The 20101-nt window shown below is 45.2% G+C and overlaps 1 protein-coding gene and 1 long non-coding RNA gene across 7 annotated transcripts in view; one reads left to right on the top strand and one right to left on the bottom strand.

Moving 5' to 3' along the window:
• Positions 1-20101, top strand: part of LOC137212254 (uncharacterized) — a 317962-nt gene that overhangs the window by 79493 nt on the left and 218368 nt on the right. The gene's annotated exons all lie outside the window — the stretch shown is intronic.
• SPECC1 (sperm antigen with calponin homology and coiled-coil domains 1) overlaps positions 1-20101 on the bottom strand; it is a 246070-nt gene that overhangs the window by 90323 nt on the left and 135646 nt on the right. For all 6 annotated transcript variants that reach the window (XM_067715414.1, XM_067715412.1, XM_067715413.1 and 3 more), the window contains one exon: positions 1289-2865. In XM_067715414.1, the coding sequence (XP_067571515.1) occupies positions 1289-2865 (1577 nt within the window). The remainder of the gene's footprint in view (positions 1-1288; positions 2866-20101) is intronic.

Genomic DNA, 20101 nt, shown 5'->3' with positions numbered 1-20101 from the left:
ACCTCAACTAGAGAAAGCCCATGCGCAGCAACGAAGACACAATGTAGCCAAAAATGAATAAATAAATAAATTTATATATAAAAAAAAGAATATCACACAAGCACCAGCAATCTTCACCATAGAACAAAGGTCCAGACTGATTAAAGGATTATTTTTAAAAATGAAGGTGGTGATCATTTATTCGATCCTGGGTTGGGGAAGATCTTTCTAAGTAAAAAGGGGAAGGGTCAAAGAAGAAATGAAAACCAGATCTGAATGACCCAACAACTTGATACCAAGTGTTGGCTACGGGTCAGGGAATCCCTCTGCTGGTGGGAGCACACCTGTGTCACACTCCTGGCGGCCAATCTGGCCAAATGCATTCAAAGTCCTTAAAACAGTCATACTCTGACACAGTAAGTCAATGAGTAGGAATTTTTCCTAAGTCAGAGAGATAAAAAATGATTTACACTATTGAAAGACTGGAAAAGAACAAAAATGTTCAACAACAGGTGACTAGCAAAGTACTTAGGAAATATTTATAGAACAGAGTACTATCTGGCCTTCAACATCATGTTTCAAAGAATAGTTAATGATAATAGTTAATAGTTATTAACTATTAGTTAATAGTTAATGAAGAGTTAATGATTAACTAATAGTTAATAGTTAATAACACGCTCAGGAAACATCAGATTTTTAAAAACTTAATATACACAGGATGACTCTAAAAAAAATTTGTTTTAACTTGTGGGACACACACAGACACACACACACACACACACACACACACACACACACACACACATCTGGAAGAAAACACCAAAATAGTGGTTATAGCATTACTTGGTGGGGAAACTTGGGGTGGTTTTAATTTTCTGTTCCTAGGTGCCCAAAGCATGGTATCTGAGAGACCTGGATGCCTCTCACTCATTCCTTCAAGACTCAGCTTACTGCCACCTCTTCCAGCAAGTCCTCCGGCACTACTACCTCCTTTATCCACGTTTTTCTAGGTGTTCCTCTGGGCACTGGACTCCGGGCTGTCCTCTGCGATGCTCTTTAATCCCACATCATCTTTATCCCTGCATCAGACTCACTATATCCCCACTACACATTCAACTGCTGCAGCCAGAAACTGGGGTGTCTCGTTTCTGCATCCCCAGTCTGTCTGGACTCTGACAGATCTTCAGGCTAGAATGCTGGATTATGAATGAAATCGAGGGCCTGATTCTCTGTGCCGTGTGCCTCTAAAGGCCGAGGAGGGCTGCGCTTTCAAGGATGAGCAAACACTGGCAGAGAGAACGCCCCTTACCTTGGACAGCAGGCTTGAGACACGCTTAACCTCACCACGTGCCTTCAGCAGTTCCTGTCTGAGCTCCGCGCAGGACTGTTCCAGCTGGTCCTTCTCGGCTCGGGCCACCGTCAACATCTCCTGAACCTCACAGCCCTCGGCCGTGTGCCCCGGGGGGCTGGTCTCTACGGCTTTCGGCTTCTCATTCTCCAGGTGCGCCTTCAGAGACCCGTTCTCCACCTTGAGCCCTTCCAAGGGAACCCGACACTCCTCCAGGGTCTCGGCCATGGTCCCGCTGTCGCGCCGTTCCGGCTCCAGGAAGGTGGTCCGTTCCCCGTTCTCCTCCTCCAGGAGCCGGACTGTCTCCAGAGCCCCCCGGTCCTCCCCGCCCTTCCTCAGACGGCAGGTCAGCTGCTGCTGCATGTTGAGCAGCTTCTCCCGCTCGAAGCGGCCCTGCTCCAGGATCTCCGTGCAATTCTGCTCCAGCTCCAGGATTTTTCCTTCCTGGGTGCTGAGCTCCCCGCTCTTGACTCGCTCCTGCAGGAGGGTCATCAGCTTCTCGTTCTCCTGACTCAGCTGCTCCGCCCTCTCCCGATGCTGATGAAAGGACGCTTCCAGGAGCGTCTTCTCGTCCGTCAGCTTCTCGTTTTCAGCCGTCAATTCCTGCACCATCTGCTGCTGGTCCGACAGCTCCTGCAACGTGGCCTGCAGCTCCTCGGCAGTGCTGTGGTGGTTTTCCTCCATCCTGTGGATCTTCTCCGTCAGGGACGCCAGGGACAGCTCGCTCGCGGTGTGCGGGGAGCTGCCAGCCGCCAAGCACCTGGAGCTCTTGACGAGGCTCCCGGCGGGGGACAGGGGCCCCGGAGGGGCGTCTGCTGGGATGTGCTCGAAGTCGGAGGCGTCCGGGGACAAGGAAGCCTTGGTGACATCGCTGCTCGAAGAGCCCGACGTCCGCAACACACCTTCGTGTGGGCCTTTTTTACACACGTCCATTTCGCCCGACAACTCATTTCCCATCGGGCTCCCGAAGCTGGACTCCTGAGTTACCGACGTCCGGCAGCTGCTGTCCCCCGTGTGACTCGCTCCCCCCTCTGAATTTGGGGAATGCTCAAAATAAGTCAGTTTCTCCTTCAAGGCCCGGTTTTCATCCTCAAGCTCAGCGAGCTCTTTCTGGAAGTTCTTGTTCTTCTCCTCGAGGGCTCTGATCAAAGGCTCCGAGTCACCCGGCAAGACTGACGCTCCGTCCACACTTGGGTCCAAAGCGTCAGCCCCTTCGGTGTTCTGAGTCCACTTCTCCATCCATTTCTTGAGTTCACTTCGGAGCCTGTTAATTTCACCATCTTTCTCTTTGGCTTCTGCCAAGAGTTCCCGAACCTGGGACTCGAGCGCGGCCTTCTCTGCGTCTTCGTGCTCCGGCCTGGGTCTCGTGGGAGTGGCCCGCACGTGCTTGGTGGGGGTGGGCGTGCTGGAAGAGGTGGGGCTGGATACCGCTTTCCTGGAGTTGGAGGGACCGCGTGGCAGCGTTCTCTCTCTCGAGACAGCTACTGCGAGTTCTCGAGGGGTGGGAATGCCTGTCCGCTTGGCTGCTGCCACAGCCCCTGAAGAGAGAAGGAGAAACCAGTGAAACCCAGCGAGCACTTGTATAAACAACTCCAACTACAGGGCACGGTGAGCAGGGCGGCTGTTGCCTCCCTCCATCCCCCTCCCCTAAGTAACTACCCGGCTCTGACTGGGGTTTCTGTACCTGTACTTCAGCGGGGAGCTGACTACAAGCTGAGCTCCTCAGCATAACCCCATCCCCAGCCATGGCTGCTGGTTCAAGGCACAGCACGAGCCCCCCAGTCAAGGTCCATGAGACACAAGGAGAGGTTTCCTGGGCGAGTTTCTAAAACATACTGGACACGGGTGAGCAATCGTGTTAAGTCTGGCGATGGCTGGCAACCACCATCACAAGAGGAAGGTGAGGATGCAGGGTAGAAAGAAGGAAACCGAGCTCTTAGTGGACTGTGGAGCTGTGCACCAGTCACCCTGAGGCTGGCCCTACCCCTAGCCTTCCAATTACACAAGCCAACAGTCACCCTTCATGAGTCACCCTGAACTGGGTTTTCTGTAACTTGCAACAGAATACATCTGAACTGAGAGTCCTGGCAACTAAACGAAATACAGGATTGTTGTGAATTCCTAAATAAACACTCAAAAAAATTTTATCATTAACTTTTTTTTTTTTTTTTTTTGCGGTACGCGGGCCTCTTACTGTTGTGGCCTCTTCTGTTGCGGAGCACAGGCTCCGGACGCGCAGGCTCAGCGGCCATGGCTCACGGGCCCAGCTGCTCCGCGGCATGTGGGATCTTCCCGGACCGGGGCACGAACCCGTGTCCCCTGCATCGGCAGGCGACTCTCAACCACTGCGCCACCAGGGAAGCCCTATCATTAACATATTTTGACTGAGCACAAATTCGATGAAGAAATCATAAGACCCAAATAATACTAAGGAGACACGGATCTGATTCAATGACCTATTATTTTTAACCTAAGTGTGAATGCTGTGTGCATTTATATTCATATAGAAACAGGAACCAACAGGATAAGGGCCCAGTATGTTCATCTATGGTATGGTTTTCAATGCCAAACGGATTTACATAACATGGAAATGATTCAGGATTTCGAATACTTATAACGGGAAATGTAAGGTACGGAACTATTTGTTATTTTCCCCTATACCACCATCGTTATTTTTTAGTCTTCATCTATACTACATTTTTAATTTTCACTTATACTACTCTAGACGATGTCAAAAAAAATTCTAGGGGTGAAAACCCAGACATCGATCTCCTAAATGCTCTAGAAATAAAACCCCCTTGGAGGTTAAAGTATAAAATGAAAAATCTGGACCTCTTTTACAAACTCAAAAGACATTTGATGAATCACAGCCGATCGCAGTAACTTATACATTTGCACCGTGGGTTGGAGGCCTCTGCTGTGTAGGGAGGGTTGGGAGCAGGGACGCGCCCACAGGCTGGCAGAGGCCTCCGTCTTCTGAGGCAGAAGCAGAAACCACTGTGGTGAAACAGCTCTGAACCCACTGCCAAGACAGCTACTGAGACATGAGCAGCTGCATCTCCCAGCATCCCAGAATCCGAGGGGATGAAGTGGAGGCGGGTGGCGTCCTCTGCTAAGTGTCTGACGGCTGAGTGCTTTGAAAACTTTGACATAATAAAGGCTAAACTGTCATATTCATACACTGCAAAGTTATGGTTTTTAAGTTAACTTTTCCAAATTAAGCTACCAGAAAGCTAAGAGCACGATAATACACATGTAGTGCATGTAGGTGTCCAGACGCCTCACTTGCCATCACGCTAAACAGTGATGAAGAAAAGATGCATTTAATTATTCTTGTAAAATGAAGATTAAAACCACTAAGCGATAAAACATTTTAGTAACACCAGCCCTCTGGAGTGAAGTAATCTTGGCAAGACCATAATGAAAACTGGAGGGTAACTAAAGTTTCAACATAATTACAGTCAGAACAGGCAAGGCTGAGAGTCCAGGACTGACTGTCATAGAGGCGTTTTCCATTCCTAATAACACCACTAAAAGTAAGGCTCCTTTTCAGCTATTTGTTGGTTTGGGAAGAATGACAGAGGACCGTAGACCAACCCAGGCATCATTCTCAGCTACAGCTTCAGTCCTTCCTTTTGCCAACAAATCTTGGTCTGTTCGCCACTTGGTGTTACTTATGCCTTATCTAAACCACTAGGAATTTGCTTACATCAAACCAAAGGACATTATGAAATGCATCCAGTTGTAGATTATGAAGCACACAGTCCAGCTATACTTGTACCACATCTGCTCCTTTTTCCGTTCTTGCCACTTCATCCCCGGAAGATCAGTATAATTTGCCCCCTGATCTTCTGAAAGCCTCTTCCCATCTCTGGACACATCTTTTCAGAAACTGTAACGAGCCGAGGTTAAGTTGAGAGGGTTGCTAAAATTCATCATCAGACCAAACTAAGGTGGGTGTCGCTCCCCCACCTGTGCTCAGACACCCCGGCACTGTCACTGGCAGGGGGGCGGTCCCCCAGCTTATGATGTCATCCACCAGAAGGGTTCCTCTTCTCAGTTCTCCTTCAAGTACTGAGTTCAGAAGGCTCACCACGGAGCCATCCATCCTGGGCACACTCCCTCGCACAGGACAGCGGGGCAGGGCGACAGCAAAGGTGGCGGGAAGCCTGGGTCCATGGACAGGGCCCGGCTCAGCTGGCGCCCTGAATCTTTCGTCTTCTTCCCCTCCTCACACCAGAGCGCGGCTTACTCCTAACCGAGGCTGGTAGTCCAACTGCAAGAAGTTAAAGTAAAAGCAAGCCCCACCTAATGTGATCATTTTTTTAAGCCGCGTGTGACGTGTCACATTTCACAATGCCAAATGAAAAACTGTATTGTACGGTGGTTGATCACAGGTGCACCCAACTACGTATCACAGAGACACACACGGGAAAGGAAGAGAGAACACAACAGGAGAGTGTTAAGCTGGCCGGACTGTGAGTAATTTTCCTGTTTCTTTTTATAGTTACATTTATGCAATAAAGAAAAAAAGAGGAGGGAAAAATCCTATCATGCCAACACACAGAGGGAGAAGGGGGTGGGAAAAATTAATCTTTCCACAGAACAAAAAGCACGTTGTGAGTAACAATAGCGCGATCATTTCAATCATGGACCAGGTTTTCAGAAGTGATTCTCAGGAGCTGAAGATAAAATATTTTCAGTCCCTTTCTGACTTCCTCATCTTACCTAAAGAACATGCTACTGGGGCTGTTCTAACGTGCACGGGTGAGGGAAACGGTGGCATTCTGAAGTAAGCGATTAACCTTTGGTTTAGGCACCAAGGATTCGAGGACCTGCTCTCCGGAAGATACACGTGGTTCACATCGTCACACGCCTGTTGCCCTGCCTCCTAAACACAAGGGGACTCACTCGTTCTGTGTCTAAAAATCTAAACTACTAGGTTAGTCTTTACTGTTTTTTTTTTTTTTTTAAAGCACTGACTAATTTAATCCTCACATCCACGGTGGCATTGGTACTTTTTTGTTTTTTTAATTAATTTATTTATTTTTGGCTGTGTTGGGTCTTGGTTTCTGTGCGTGGGCTTTCTCTAATTGTGGCAAGCGGGGGCCACTCTTCATCGCGGTGCGTGGGCCTCTCACTATTACGGCCTCTCTTGTTGCAGAGCACAGGCTCCAGACGCGCAGGCTCAGTAGTTGTGGCTCACAGGCCTAGTTGCTCTGCGGCATGTGGGATCTTCCCGGACCAGGGCTCAAACCCGTGCTCCCTGCATTGGCAGGAGGATTTTCAACCACTGCCCCACCAGGGAAGCCCCTACTGTTAAGTCTTCATAACCCTTTTCTCGGAAAGTTCCAATAATTTCCCCAGGCTCCTTGTCCCTCTCCGCTCTTGGCCGGCGGCTCACTTGTGAGAATCTTCCCTCTTTTTATTCACGTTTGACACTGGCACCAAATGTTTTTCAGGTTCTCCCGTTCAAGGAACCTTGAAAACATATTTAAAACTTCCCTCCCCCTTTCTTTTTGTAAGCAACCAGTCGGTCACTCAAACGTATTAACTGGTTTTGGAAAAGTCTCCATATTTTTCCCTTCCCTTCAGTATTGAATCTAGGCCAGGTCCTTGGCATGTTCTGTTGAAATTTCTGAAATGTTCTCACAGGGCTTCCTGATTCCAGCCTCTCCCACCTCTGAGATGTTCTGGATCAGTAACCCTTAAAAAACTCTCATTTTTCTGTTCCAGAATCTGTAGGTATTTCCTCTCGTCTGCTGCATCAACGTCAAACCTCTTCCGGTGGCTTCAAGGTCACTCCAAGGTCATGCATAATCTCTAAGCACACAGCCAACCATACTCACTATTTGGGTGTTTCTGCTCTCCACCACCCCCACTGAGCCCTAGCCAGTGTCCCCAATACACATGTGACTTGTGGTATCATTCTCTTTCCACTGGATACTTCAGACTGGCATTTAAACACACTGAATTCTCTTTAATTTAAAAGATACATGCACCCCTATGTTCACAGCAGCACTATTTACAACAGCCAAGACATGGAAACAACCTAAGTGTCCAGTGACGAATGAATGGATAAAGAAAATGTGAGATACGCACACACACACACACACACACACACACAAATGGAATACTACTCAGTCATAAAAAAGAATGAAATAATGCTATTTGAAACAACACGGATAGACCTAGAGATTATCATACTAAGTGAAGTAAGCCAGACAGAGAAAGAGAAATATCATACGATATCCCTTATACGTGGAATCTTTTAAAAATGATACAAATGAACTTCTTTACAAAACAGAAACAGACTCATAGACATAGAAAACAAACTTATGGTTAGCAGGGGGAAAAGGGGAGAAAGGGATAAATTAGGAGTTTGGGATTAACAGACACACACCACTGTATATAAAACAGATAAATAGGGACTTCCCTGGTGGTGCAGTGGTTAAGAATCCGCCTGCCAATGTAGGGAACACGGGTTCGAGCCCTGGTCCAGGAAGATCCCACATGCCGCAGAGCTACTAAGCCTGTGCGCCACAACTACTCAGCCAGCGCTCTAGAGCCCATGTGCCACAGCTGCTGAGCCCGTGTGCCACAACTACTGAAGCCCACGCGCCTAGAGCCCGTGCTCTGCAACAAGAGAAGCCACCGCAATGAGAAGCCCGTGCACTGCAATGAAGAGTAGCCCCCGCTCACTGCAACTAGAGAAAGCCCACACGCAGCAACGAAGACCCAATGCAGCCAAAAATAAATAAATAAATGTATTAAAAAAGAAAAAAAGGGCTTCCCTGGTGGCGCAGTGGTTGAGGGTCCACCTGCCGATGCAGGGGACACGGGTTTGTGCCCCGGTCCGGGAAGATCTCACATGCCGCAGAGCGGCTGGGCCCGTGAGCCATGGCCGCTGAGCCTGCGCGTCCGGAGCCTGTGCTCCGCAACAGAAGAGGCCACAACAGTGAGAGGCCCACATACCGCAAAAAAAAAAAAAAGGAAAAAAAAACAGGTAAATAACAAGGACCTACTGTATAGCACAGGGAACTATACTCAATATCCTGTAATAACCTATAATGGAAAAGAATCTGAAAAAGAATAGATAATTATATATGTATAACCAAATCACTTTGTTGTATGCCTGAAACTAACGCAACACTGTAAATCAACTATACAATAAAATTAAAAATTTTTTAAAAGAATAAAAAAAAAAATCTGAATCCACATCTTCCTCCAGCTCATCTCTGATCTGCCCCTCCCCCTCCCAGCAGAATCCTGCCCCAAGCTGTGTTTACTGGTGGCCTTCATGTCTCCCCCTATATCCCCTCCTCTGCCCACTCCCATTACTCAACCAAATGCCAGTTCATCAGTGACCTCCACTGCAATGGGCGTTTCCAATCCGCTCAGCAGGGCGGGAACAATACCTCCCTTTTTGACACATGCCTCCGATGTCACACGCTGACCTACTCTCTCTGACCTCAGCAGCCACCCCCTGTCTGGTTCCTCCCCCTCCCCGCTCTCTGCATGCCGGAATTCCTCAGATCTCAGTCCTGGGCCTTTTCCCTTCTCTTATTACAAATATTTTCTTGGTGCTTCTACTCAGTGCCATGATTTTAAACATCACCTACATACTGATGACTTCTACATCCCTTCTCTCATAGGGTCCTCTCCTCTGAGCAACATCTGAATATCAAACAACTTCATAAGCATAACTGAATTACCACAAAAATACCTCAAGCTAGATAAAAGGGAGAAAGGAAGGCTAGGAAAGTGTGAACAGAATGGGCAAAGGCCCTGGAGTGCAGGGAGGGTGAGGTAGAAGGCTAACTGGCAGAAGGCACTCAGGGAAAGTCTTGCCATTGAGATTCAAGGTGACACACATCCACTAAAACAAGGCCAGGACACTATGGAAAAGGAACAGAGATAAAACAAGAAGAAGCTCTCAGAATATTTAAATATGTTTTTCAAATTAAAAGAATTCAATGGAAGGAATGGAATGCAAAATCAAGGAACTCTCTCAATGTGTACAAGAGAATCGAAACAAGATGAAAACAGAAAAGATAAACACAGAGGGCCAATCCAGGCAATCAAATAATCAATTAATAGGAGTTCCAGAACTATAGATCAGTGGGAACGGAGTGGAGGAAATAATCAAAGAACGGACACACAATTCCCCAAAGTTGAAGAATGTTGAGTCCCCAGAATTCGTGTCAGGCAAAAAGATCTACATGGAGATAGATAAATATTTTTTAAAGTTTCAAAATACCAAGAATGCCTGAAAGTTTAGGGAAGGGGTGTGAACTGAGAATGAGACTGGCCATCATCATGTACAGGTAATACTGAATGCTAGAAGGCAACAAAGTAAACGCCTTCAGAGTTCTGTGGGAAAATGATTTTCAACCTAGAATTCTATACCCAATCTAACTATAAATCAATCAGAGAGGTGGAAAACACGTTTCAAAACACGCAAAGTCTCAGAAAATTAAATTGTGAACACCCTTTCTGAGGAAGTCATTTGAGGATGTGCTCCAGGAAAACAAGGAAACAAATCACAGAGAAGAGGAGGAGTGATCCAGGAAGCACGGCCCTATCAGAGGAAAGCGTTCAAGGGAAGTCCAAGATGGTAACCATGGAGCAAGTCTGGAGAACAAGCCCAAGCTGGGTGAGAGGACAAAGTGCCTAAGAAGGGAATTTCTTTAACAGAACACCTCATCGGATGATGAGTACGGGGGGGTGGGGGAGGGGAATGACGGTATAATAAACATGGTGAAGAAAACAGAAACCTCATAAAAACAAGAAGCCACATAAGAAAGGTAACAAAATCATAGCACATGACTTCACTCTGCAAGGAAGACTATCTATGTAGTCATAAAAACATTAATACTACTTAAATTGACACCAAGTAGGAAAGACCCAAAGTAGGAAAGACTATTTTATAGAACATTTGAATAGTATCATCCTTGTTAGCAAAAAAAGTTAAAGTACAGATGAAAGAAATTGGGAGGTAGAAGACAAGGTGGAGAGAGCTGGCAGAGAGGGGTGGAGACAATAATATCCATCCTCATCTTACAAATGGAGAGTCCAAGATACTAAATACAGTTGACAAAACAAGAAAAAAAGATGAAATACATTATTAAAATAAAAGAGGTAACCACGAAAGGAGCTAAGAATAGTGATATTATGACACTGGGAGGAGGTGAAATGTTATGAGTTAAATCCTCATCTAACACAGCAGGAATCCACAAAACGTCTAAACTTGAAAAATTAAAATATAGCAATGTCGGGGCTTCCCTGGGGGCGCAGTGGTTGAGAGTCCGTTCGCCTGCCGATGAGGGGGACACGGGTTCGTGCCCTGGTCTGGGAGAATCCCACATGCCGCGGAGCGGCTGGGCCCGTGAGCCATGGCCGCTGAGCCTGCGCGTCCGGAGCCTGTGCTCCACAGCGGGAGAGGCCACAACAGTGAGAGGCCTGCGTACCGCAAAAAAAAAAAAAAAAAAAGCAATGTCAAGAGAATGATTAGACAAGCCACAGACGGGGTGAAAAAATTTGCCAAAGACGTATCTGATCAAGAACTGTTATCCAAAATACACAGAGAACTCAACAATAGGAAAATGAACGATCTAATTAATGGGCAAAATATGTGAACAGACACCAAGCAAGATATACAGATGGCAAGTAAGCATATGAAAAGATGCTCAGTGTCGTATGTCATTAGAGAATTGCAAATTAAAACAACAGTGAGATACCACTGCACACCTATTAGAATCGCTAAAACCTCAAACACTGACACCAAATGCTGGTGAAGACGTGGACCAACAGGAACGCATACCTTGCTGGTGGGCACGCAAAGTGGTACAGCCACTCAGGAAGACAGAGTGGTGGTTTCTTACAAAACCAAATATACTCTTGCTGTGCAGTCCAGCAACTGCACTCCTTGGTATTTACCCAAATGAGCTGAACATTTATGTCCGCACAAAAACCTGCACATGGATATCGATAGCAGCTTTCGTCACAGTTGCCAAAACTTGGAAGCAACCAAGATGTCCTTCGGTGGGGGAATGGATAAACTGTGGTACATCAGCCAATGGAATATTAATCAGTGCTAAAAAGAAATGAGCTATCAAGCCATGAAAAGACACAGAAGAACCTTCAATGCATATGACTAAGTGAAAGAGGCCAATTTGAAAAAGGCTACATTCTGTACGATTCCAACAACATGACATTCTGGAAAAGGCAAAACTATGGAGACAGGAAAAGAGATCAGTGATTGCCAGGCTTTTAAGGGGGGCGGGGATGAACAGGCAGAGTGTGAAATATTTTATGGGCGGTGAAGCTCTTCCGTAAAATACTTAGATGATGGATATATGTTGTTATACATTTGTCTAAACCCATATAATGTACAAACTCCAAGAATGAGCCCTGATGCAAACTATGGACTCTGGGTGATGATGACATGTAGGCCCATCGACTGTTAACAGGCCCACCGCTCTGGTGCGGGACGCTGCTGGTGGGCGAGGCCGTGTGTGGGTGGGAGCAGGGGGCATATGGGAAATCTCTGTACTTTCTGCTCAGTTTTGCTGTGAACCTAAAACTGCTCTAAAAGTCTACTAAAAAAAAACTAAGCAGCATAAGATGATGAAATGGTTACCTTTCAGAAGCGGGACACAAAAGAAGGTGACAGGCAGCAGTGGCCTGGATTTTCATAATAAGGGTCTTGCCCTATTTCATTTTTTTAACCTGTGCATCTGTCACTCTGTTAATAAGACTTAAGAAAAAGAAATGTGAGCGTCTGTGGATACAGTGTGGAAGCAGGTAATCAGCAGTTGGTTTTATAGGCAGCGCTGATCCTTTGGACTTAGAACAAACGAGATAAAGGAGGACAGCTTGAGGCCACTCAGCAAGCAGCAACACTGCCGTGAGGAGTCTCTTATCACGCCTCCGGCCGCACCTTGCCTGTGGCAGTTAAGCCTTTCCATAGCTGGACTGCCTTCCGGAGAATCTCAGTCGAGCGATTTCCAGAAATTCACACATACCTCATATTAAGGAAACTCCCTCTGCAGACCAAACAGAGGAAAACACACAAAAGAGTTCTACACGCACACAAATGAACCAAATGACGTGCTCATCTGGCTTCCTTCACCGAAGGCAAGCAGTAGGGTCCACATTCGGAGCTGGTTTTTGAAACAGGACAAATGGGCTGTCTCGTCTTCACCTCACTTTTCTTTCTCCAGAACGCAGAATTAACTTCACTCACGCTCCATTTCGTCAGCGACTTGGGTGAGGTTTCAAAACACCCGAAAATCTGCATTCTTCTCCTTCCCAAACACTCACGCTGGACCGCAGCCACGACGTACAGTGCTCCAGAACCGGGGAGCTTCTGAACAAAAGACCCCTAACACTCAGGAGGGGCTCTGGCCTGGGGAGGACACAGTGGCCGCTCTGTGCCGGGTTCAAGGCGAGATGGGGCAGGAGACAAAGCGGCAGTGTTTGCAGAAGAGCTTCTTGCACGCGGCCCGAACAGCCGCTCGATTTGTCATCACCAGGAAGAGCCGAAATGCAAACGGGAGCTGGACGGGCAGCTCCCAACGTGCCGGCCGAAAGGCACGGGGACAGCTAGTTTCCCTTGAAATCAAAGTGGCCCGGACTTCGCCCTGCAGGCCACGTGAGCCTCCTCACATACCATCCTCATTGCCTAACCCTAGAGCTCAGCATCTGCACACAGGAATCTCCCAGCATCCCCAGGGTCTCCAGGCAGCAAACGCGAAGAATGAGGGGGATCTGGGGGCGGAGGGGCTCTAGTGAATGAAAAGACCTGCCTCTCCATGCACAGCCTTCCTTCAGGTCAGACAGAAAAGATGGACCTTGCGAGGCTTGATGCAGGGGGGAGCGACCTATCTCGGATCATGATTTAGCTCTGGCTCCTTAAGATGAAACACTTGGCTGTATCTCACAGCGACCCCCAAGAAACTTCCGAGTTCCACCATTAAAAGATATGAAATTCACCTGAATTTGCGCTTGGAGAAACAAGAGAATTAGGTGGACTGGGCAAGCTGAATCCTATTTATCTGATTAGTATCACTTTTCTTTTTCTCTCTCTCTTTTTTTTTAACCACCCATAGGTCAAAACAAACAAAGAACTTTAAGGAACTGTCCACATTCTTTAAACTGGAGTTCACAATGTAGGCAGTGATAACAGCTTTTGCCATGTGTGGAGGGCCTTGGTTTTCACAGCATTTTCATACACATTATGAGGCTCACAAGAATCAGCTGGCAACGTGCTGTTATCTTCATCTTATGGAAAAGGAAAACGAGAGCCTGAGAGGCCTCACAATTTGCCTCAGGGTCACATAATAAGTACATCTTCTGAGACCTAAGGAGGCTCAAAATCCTGTTATTTCAGAACTGGAAGAAAAAGGGAAATCATGTAGCCTCATCTTCCACGAAAAGTAGTTATCGACAGCATCCAACTTCTGTTGCTGTTCTGAACTCTCACGTTGGGCCCAGCATTAGCTGCTTCCACTGTTGAGCAGCTCAAATAGTCGGACCATCCTTCTTTATACTCGGCTGGACGGTGTCTTCGTTAACATGGCACATGTGGGTTCCAGTTCCGAAACCATCTGGAACCACAAACAACAAATGGACTGTCTTTTCCACGTGACATCTGAACATCTGAGGGCAGCTTTCATCCCCCTGGTCTTCTGTTCTCGAGACAGGACATTCCTAACCCTTCCCGCCAGGCCTCCCAGGACCCGGGGCCAGTCACCGGATGAACTGCCTGGAGATCCCCTGATTTAGCAAGGTCCCTCCGAAATGTCACCCAGAATCTCAAAAATGCTGCAGACGTGGTCACTAGGAGTCTTTGCAACAGAAAATCCAAGTCAAGCTTGCAGTAATAAAAAGAGAGGTTTTGGGCTCACAGAAATGGAAGTCCAGGAGCGGCCCAATGTCAGGTCCAGCTCAGCAGGAAGATGTCCTCAGGGCCCATTTCCCTCCATCCCTTCCCGGACAGGTGCCCTTCATCAGTAAGCTGCTCTGCCTCAGGGCCCCAGGATGCCCCTGGCAGCTCGAGGCCTCATATCTATCTGCACACCCCCAAACCCAGTGAAGAGCGCTAAGTCTCTCCCAGAAGCCCCGACAATGTGTCCTCACATCTCAGTCTGACTGGACTATCCTCGTCTCACTGATGTCAAGGGATCGGCTGATCTACCAGAAGTGGAGAAATGGTGAATTAGCCAAGGAGAATTCCTGAAAGAAGAGGGAAGTAGATGCTGGAAACAAACATCAAAGTTTCAGAAAGTGTTCACAACGTGGTCTGAGCAAAGCTGAGTCAGTTTCCTGGTACAGTATGCCAGTATGGGAATACAGCATAGAGAAAATGGCATAGTACTCCAGTTCAAAACGAAGAAACAAATAAGGCTTCAGACCCCAGCACGGGATATTAGGCAACAATTAAAAATCAATCGACAGATGAATGGATAAAGAAGATGTGGTGTGCGGGTATATATATATATATAAAAAATACACACACACACTGGAATATTACTCAGCCATAAAAAAGAATGAAATAATGCCATTTGCAGCAACATGGAGGCAAGTAGAGATTATCATACTAAGCGAAGTAAATCAGAAAGAGAAAGGCAAATACCATATGACATCACTTATATGTGGAATCTAAAATATGATACAAATGAACTTATCTACAAAACAGACTCAGAGAGAACAAACTTGTGGTTGCCAAGAGGGGCGTGGGGGAGGGATGGATTGGGAATTTGGGATTAGCAGAGGCAAACTATTATATATAGGATGGAGAGACAACAAGGTCCTACTGTAGAGCACAGAGAACTATATTCAATATCCTGGGATAAACCATAATGAAAAAGAATATATATATATATTTATATAAGTCAATTTGCTGTACAGCAGAAATTTAGTACAACATCGTAAATCAACTATACTTCAATAAAATTTTTTTTAAACGTATACTGTTTGCCATACTTTTAGTGTATGTAATGCATATATAATATATATATATTACATACATACAATTACAATATCTAATACATACTTATGTGTATTATATATATTATAATATATATTATATATGTATTATATATATAACATCGTAAATCAACTATACTTCAATAAAAAATTTTTAAAATGTATACTGTTTGCCATATTTTTAGTGTATATATATATAACATATATACAATTACAATATATAATACATACATGTAATACTTAAAAATAAAACATTATATGTAAAAAGGCCAAGTGGGATACCAAATTTTAAGAGTACTTATTATAACTAGGCAAACCTTTCTTGTTTATGGCATGGTTTATTTGCGTGCAACACGCAGCCCCGTGAAGGCTCCTCTACCCTGAGTGTATGAACATCGTCACAGTCACGCTGCTGTCTACCAACCTGCATGTCTCAGTTACTGCTGTTTCAGGACTAGTTTCCCCATAACCTCAACGCTTTAAACAACCATTTTATTTCGCTCATGGTTCTGCAGGTCAGGAAATGTGGGAGGGGCTGGGCTGGCTTGCCCGCACGGCCGGCAGGTGGGAGCTCCCGGCAAGGTGGGCTCAGGGATCCTAGCGTCCCTGTTTCTGCAAACAAGGGCAGCTGCCGGGCCTGTCGTAACCCGGCCAGCCCCAGTGGTCACACAGCATCACTTCCGTCATATCTAGTGGTCGGAGCACCTCCACGGGTGGACAAGACAGAGCTGCATCTCATAAAACCAGCAACCGCTCACTGAGCCATCCAGACATGAAGCCAACGTCCACGCTACTGGCGATCTGCTAGTCCCCAAGGCACAGTGAAGACACCTGTAAAGTCCACTCTGCTAAGCACACGACTCTCTGTGGTCTGCACTTTCCTGGACTCTCTGTGGTCTGCACTTTCCTGGACAAGCTGGACAAGTCTTCACTACATGCCAAGGAGTGAAGCCACACAGAGATAACAAAACTGAAATAATCAAAATCCCCTACCTTCCCGAGCCATCAATAAGAACTACGAGACACGCTCTTCCACGTTGAGACAAAAGGGCTTAGTCTTTGGTTTGGGATCATGACATCTGCATACACGGCATAAAGCTGCAAACGCTCCTTTGTGAATTCCATTTCATCACGTTAGAATACACTGCATTTACAACCTTCCGAGACAGTGGGAATAGATCTCGCTGCTTTTTCAATAATACAATACTTCCTAAGAATAATGTCCTGCAATTTATTCAGCCAGTTCCTACCAAGGAACATTCAGACTGTTCCCAGATTTGGGCCATTACAAAAAAAGTACTGCAATTGACAAACTTTTTCTACCTTCACTGCATGCTTAAGTACTGGTGCTTTTATTTCTAGAGGACAGAATCCCCCAAACGGAACTGCTTTGTCAACAGAAACGTGTATTTTCAATCTCAACAGCTACTGCCGGATTGCCTTCCAAAAAGACTGCAATCACTCATGCTGCCACCAGGACGTCGGGGAGTAACTGTTTCTCGAGTCTCTGACCAGCCCGGGAAGCTATTACTCTTTTCGATGCGCGAAAAATGGTTGTGTTTGACTTCCACTTCTCTGATCACCACTGATGTTCACTATCTTTGTTTTTTCTTTTCTTTCCTTTTTGCCATTTAGTTGCTTGTCATACTGTTGCCAGTTGACCTGGACCACCACCCACTCTGGCATTTAGTTTTTCCTTATTTGTTTCTAGGCGGACATCACAGACACAGGGTATCCTGCAATATTTCCCCCGATTGTTACATATCTGTAAGCAGAGATTGGCTGTAGCCCAGGATTCCTTCCCTTTTCCTCCTCAGTAACTTGACTTTTCACTGGGCACATGGTTTCAGAACGAGGACATTTTCCAGCCTCTCTGCAGCTGGGTGTAGCTGGGTGACTAGGTTCTGGCCAACTGGATGAAGCATTTTCTGCAAGGTCTCCTTAACACCCCTTTCCTCCATCCTTAAGCCACGTTTGGGACCACGAAGTCAGGGTCTCACACGGTGGAGCAGGAAGTCCCCGGGAGCCCAGGCCCGGAACATCAGGCCCCATGCCGGCCTGGACCACGTACCTAGACTTTCACGTGAGAAATAAACTTGGGTCTGGTGTCAACCTCTATCATTTGGGGGAGGGGATTGTCACTTGTAGCCAAACGTAATCCTAAGATAGAGTGACTCTGAATCTAAGGTGATACCCATCTCCCAAAGAGCAAAAAACACAAAACAAAATACAAGCTTCTTGACCAACCTGAGAAAGGTTTCACTGCTGCAGACAAAGGGGTCAAATCCCTATCTTTAATTTATATATTATATATTTAACATATAATAGGTATTCCATATTTCCCTACAAAATATGTACTTTAATTATATATTTCTATGTGTTAATATATATTATGATTATATATAATGCCTTACTGTATTACATAATATATATTAATACATTAAATTTCTGTTTATATGTACATATTTAAAATCACATTATATAAAATATATTCGTTCAGAAACATTGATCCCATACTCACATTTCAAGAAAATGTCCCGATCTGTCACAAGCTATGTCCTACATCACAGTCTCCATCACCACTAGAGCTACTTTTTTTTTTTGCGGTACGCGGGCCTCTCACTGTCGTGGCCTCTCCCGTTGCGGAGCACAGGCTCCGGACGCGCAGGCTCAGCCGCCATGGCTCACGGGCCCAGCCGCTCCGTGACATGTGGGATCTTCCTGGACCGGGGCACGAACCCATCGGCAGGCGGACTCTCAACCACTGCGCCACCAGGGAAGCCCTAGAGCTACTTTTAAACCATCTATTCCAATTTACAAGAGAACCGCTGAAGCTGTTTGAGATTCTGTGCTTTTTGAGTCCAGCGACAGTATCATGCTGTCACTGAAAATTTTATACCAAGTCACAAATACATATTTGCATGGTATCAGGTTGATTCTTTAAAAAACAGTTCTTCCCATGGGAATATGTATTTCAGAACTCTACGACCTAACCACCTACTGTACTGTCATGTCATCTTTCAAAGCCTCACGCCAACAACCTATGATGCTTGTAACTCTGAGATCATACCTCATGGCATAAGTACTAAGTTTGTTTTAAATGTGCCTCCCTTTTTCTAAACCAACTCTATAATTAAAACTCTAAAATTAAATCAGAGTCAGGTTATTTTAGTCTGTCTTCCCCAAATATTACTTTGTTATTCAGAATAAAGTAATTAAGGACATGCTCAGTTAAAAGTGACATTTTGTGAGGCCTGAATGTAAGGAACTTCCTTTTTTCCTAAGAAATAATTCTGGGGAGAAATTAGTCTCATATCCAGGCATATTAATTGAGAAGTACAGTTTCTGTATCATTTCAAGTCTTGTTTTATGAACCACAGTGAGGTTTAATATTTTCCACCTTATGTTCTATAACAGTTAAAATTAATCCTAGATATTTTATGGCACCCGTGATTTTCTTTTTTTTTTTTTAATTTCCAGGGTTAACCAGTTCCTGCTAGTATAGAAAAAAAAGTTATTGTTCTTACAATCAAATTCCCTTATTCTTGGGTCTAATTTGTTTTTTCTTTTCAATATTTAAACCAAGAGACGTTTTTGCTTAATAGCATTAACACCAGAACAATGTTAAACGCTAGAGATAATAACTTCAAGTTTTCTATTTTTTCTAGGAACAGTTTTGTGAATTTATATTTTGAGGGAAATTCATCCATGTCCTTCAGTTTTTCAAATGTGGGCTCAATTTTTCATTTCTTTCATACTATAACAATAGATCCTTACTCATTTTTAATATTTTTCCTCTTTTTTTTTAAAATCAGAGATAATTTTCATTATTTGCCTTTCAAAGAACTAGTCTTTGGCCTTATTTATCTTCTTTACCATTTTATGTTTTCTATTTCATTTGTTTCAGCTTTTATCATTATTAACTTATTTCTCTGTCTTTTATTTTTTTTCTGTTTCATAAGTTGAATATTTCACCCATATATTTTCAGTCTTTCTTTTCTTATATACTAGTATATGTGTCTATGATTATACATTTTCCTCTGAGTATGGCTTTAGTTCTATTCCATGAATTTTGCTACAACACTCTCCTCCCTCCGTTTATTTCTAGGTGATTTGTAGTTTCTGTTTTGACTTTCTTTTGGTGCAGAGATTACTTTAAAAGTGTCTCTGAATTCCAAAGCAGTTTTTTCAATAATCATCTTTTTTTTTTACCACTAATTTCATTGGATTAAGATGACATATTGCAAATACAATCACAATGTTTATATTTTACTTTTTGTCTTCTGTGACAAAGCACACAATCAACTTCTGTCAACAATCCTAAGGTCCAGAGGAAGAACATATAAATTTGCTGAGTGTGCTATTTATAATCTGTATACTTTGCTTTTTCGTTTTGTTTTGTTTGTTTTATTTATTCACGTAGTTATTTATTTTTGGCCGCGTTAGGTCTTCATTGCTGCGCACGGGCTTTCTCTAGTTGCGGCGAGCGGGGGCTACTCTTCGTTGCGGTGCGCGGGCTTCTCATTGTCATGGCTTCTCTTGTTGCGGAACACGGGCTCTAGGTGCGAGGGCTTCAGTAGTTGTGGCACGTGGGCTCAGTGGTTGTGGCTCGCGGGCTCTAGAGCGCAGGCTCAGTAGTTGTGGCGCACGGGCTTAGTTGCTCCGCGGCATGTGGGATCTTCCCGGGCCAGGGCTCGAACCTGTTCCCCTGCATTGGCAGGCGGGTTCTTAACCACTGCACCATCAGGGAAGCCCTACTTTGCTTTTTTAATTTGTTTCAGA

Source organism: Pseudorca crassidens, chromosome 19 (assembly GCF_039906515.1).
Source record: "Pseudorca crassidens isolate mPseCra1 chromosome 19, mPseCra1.hap1, whole genome shotgun sequence".
Taxonomy (NCBI): domain Eukaryota; kingdom Metazoa; phylum Chordata; class Mammalia; order Artiodactyla; family Delphinidae; genus Pseudorca; species Pseudorca crassidens.
Note: the sequence above shows the minus strand (reverse complement) of the source record. Positions and strands in the feature narration are given on the sequence as shown.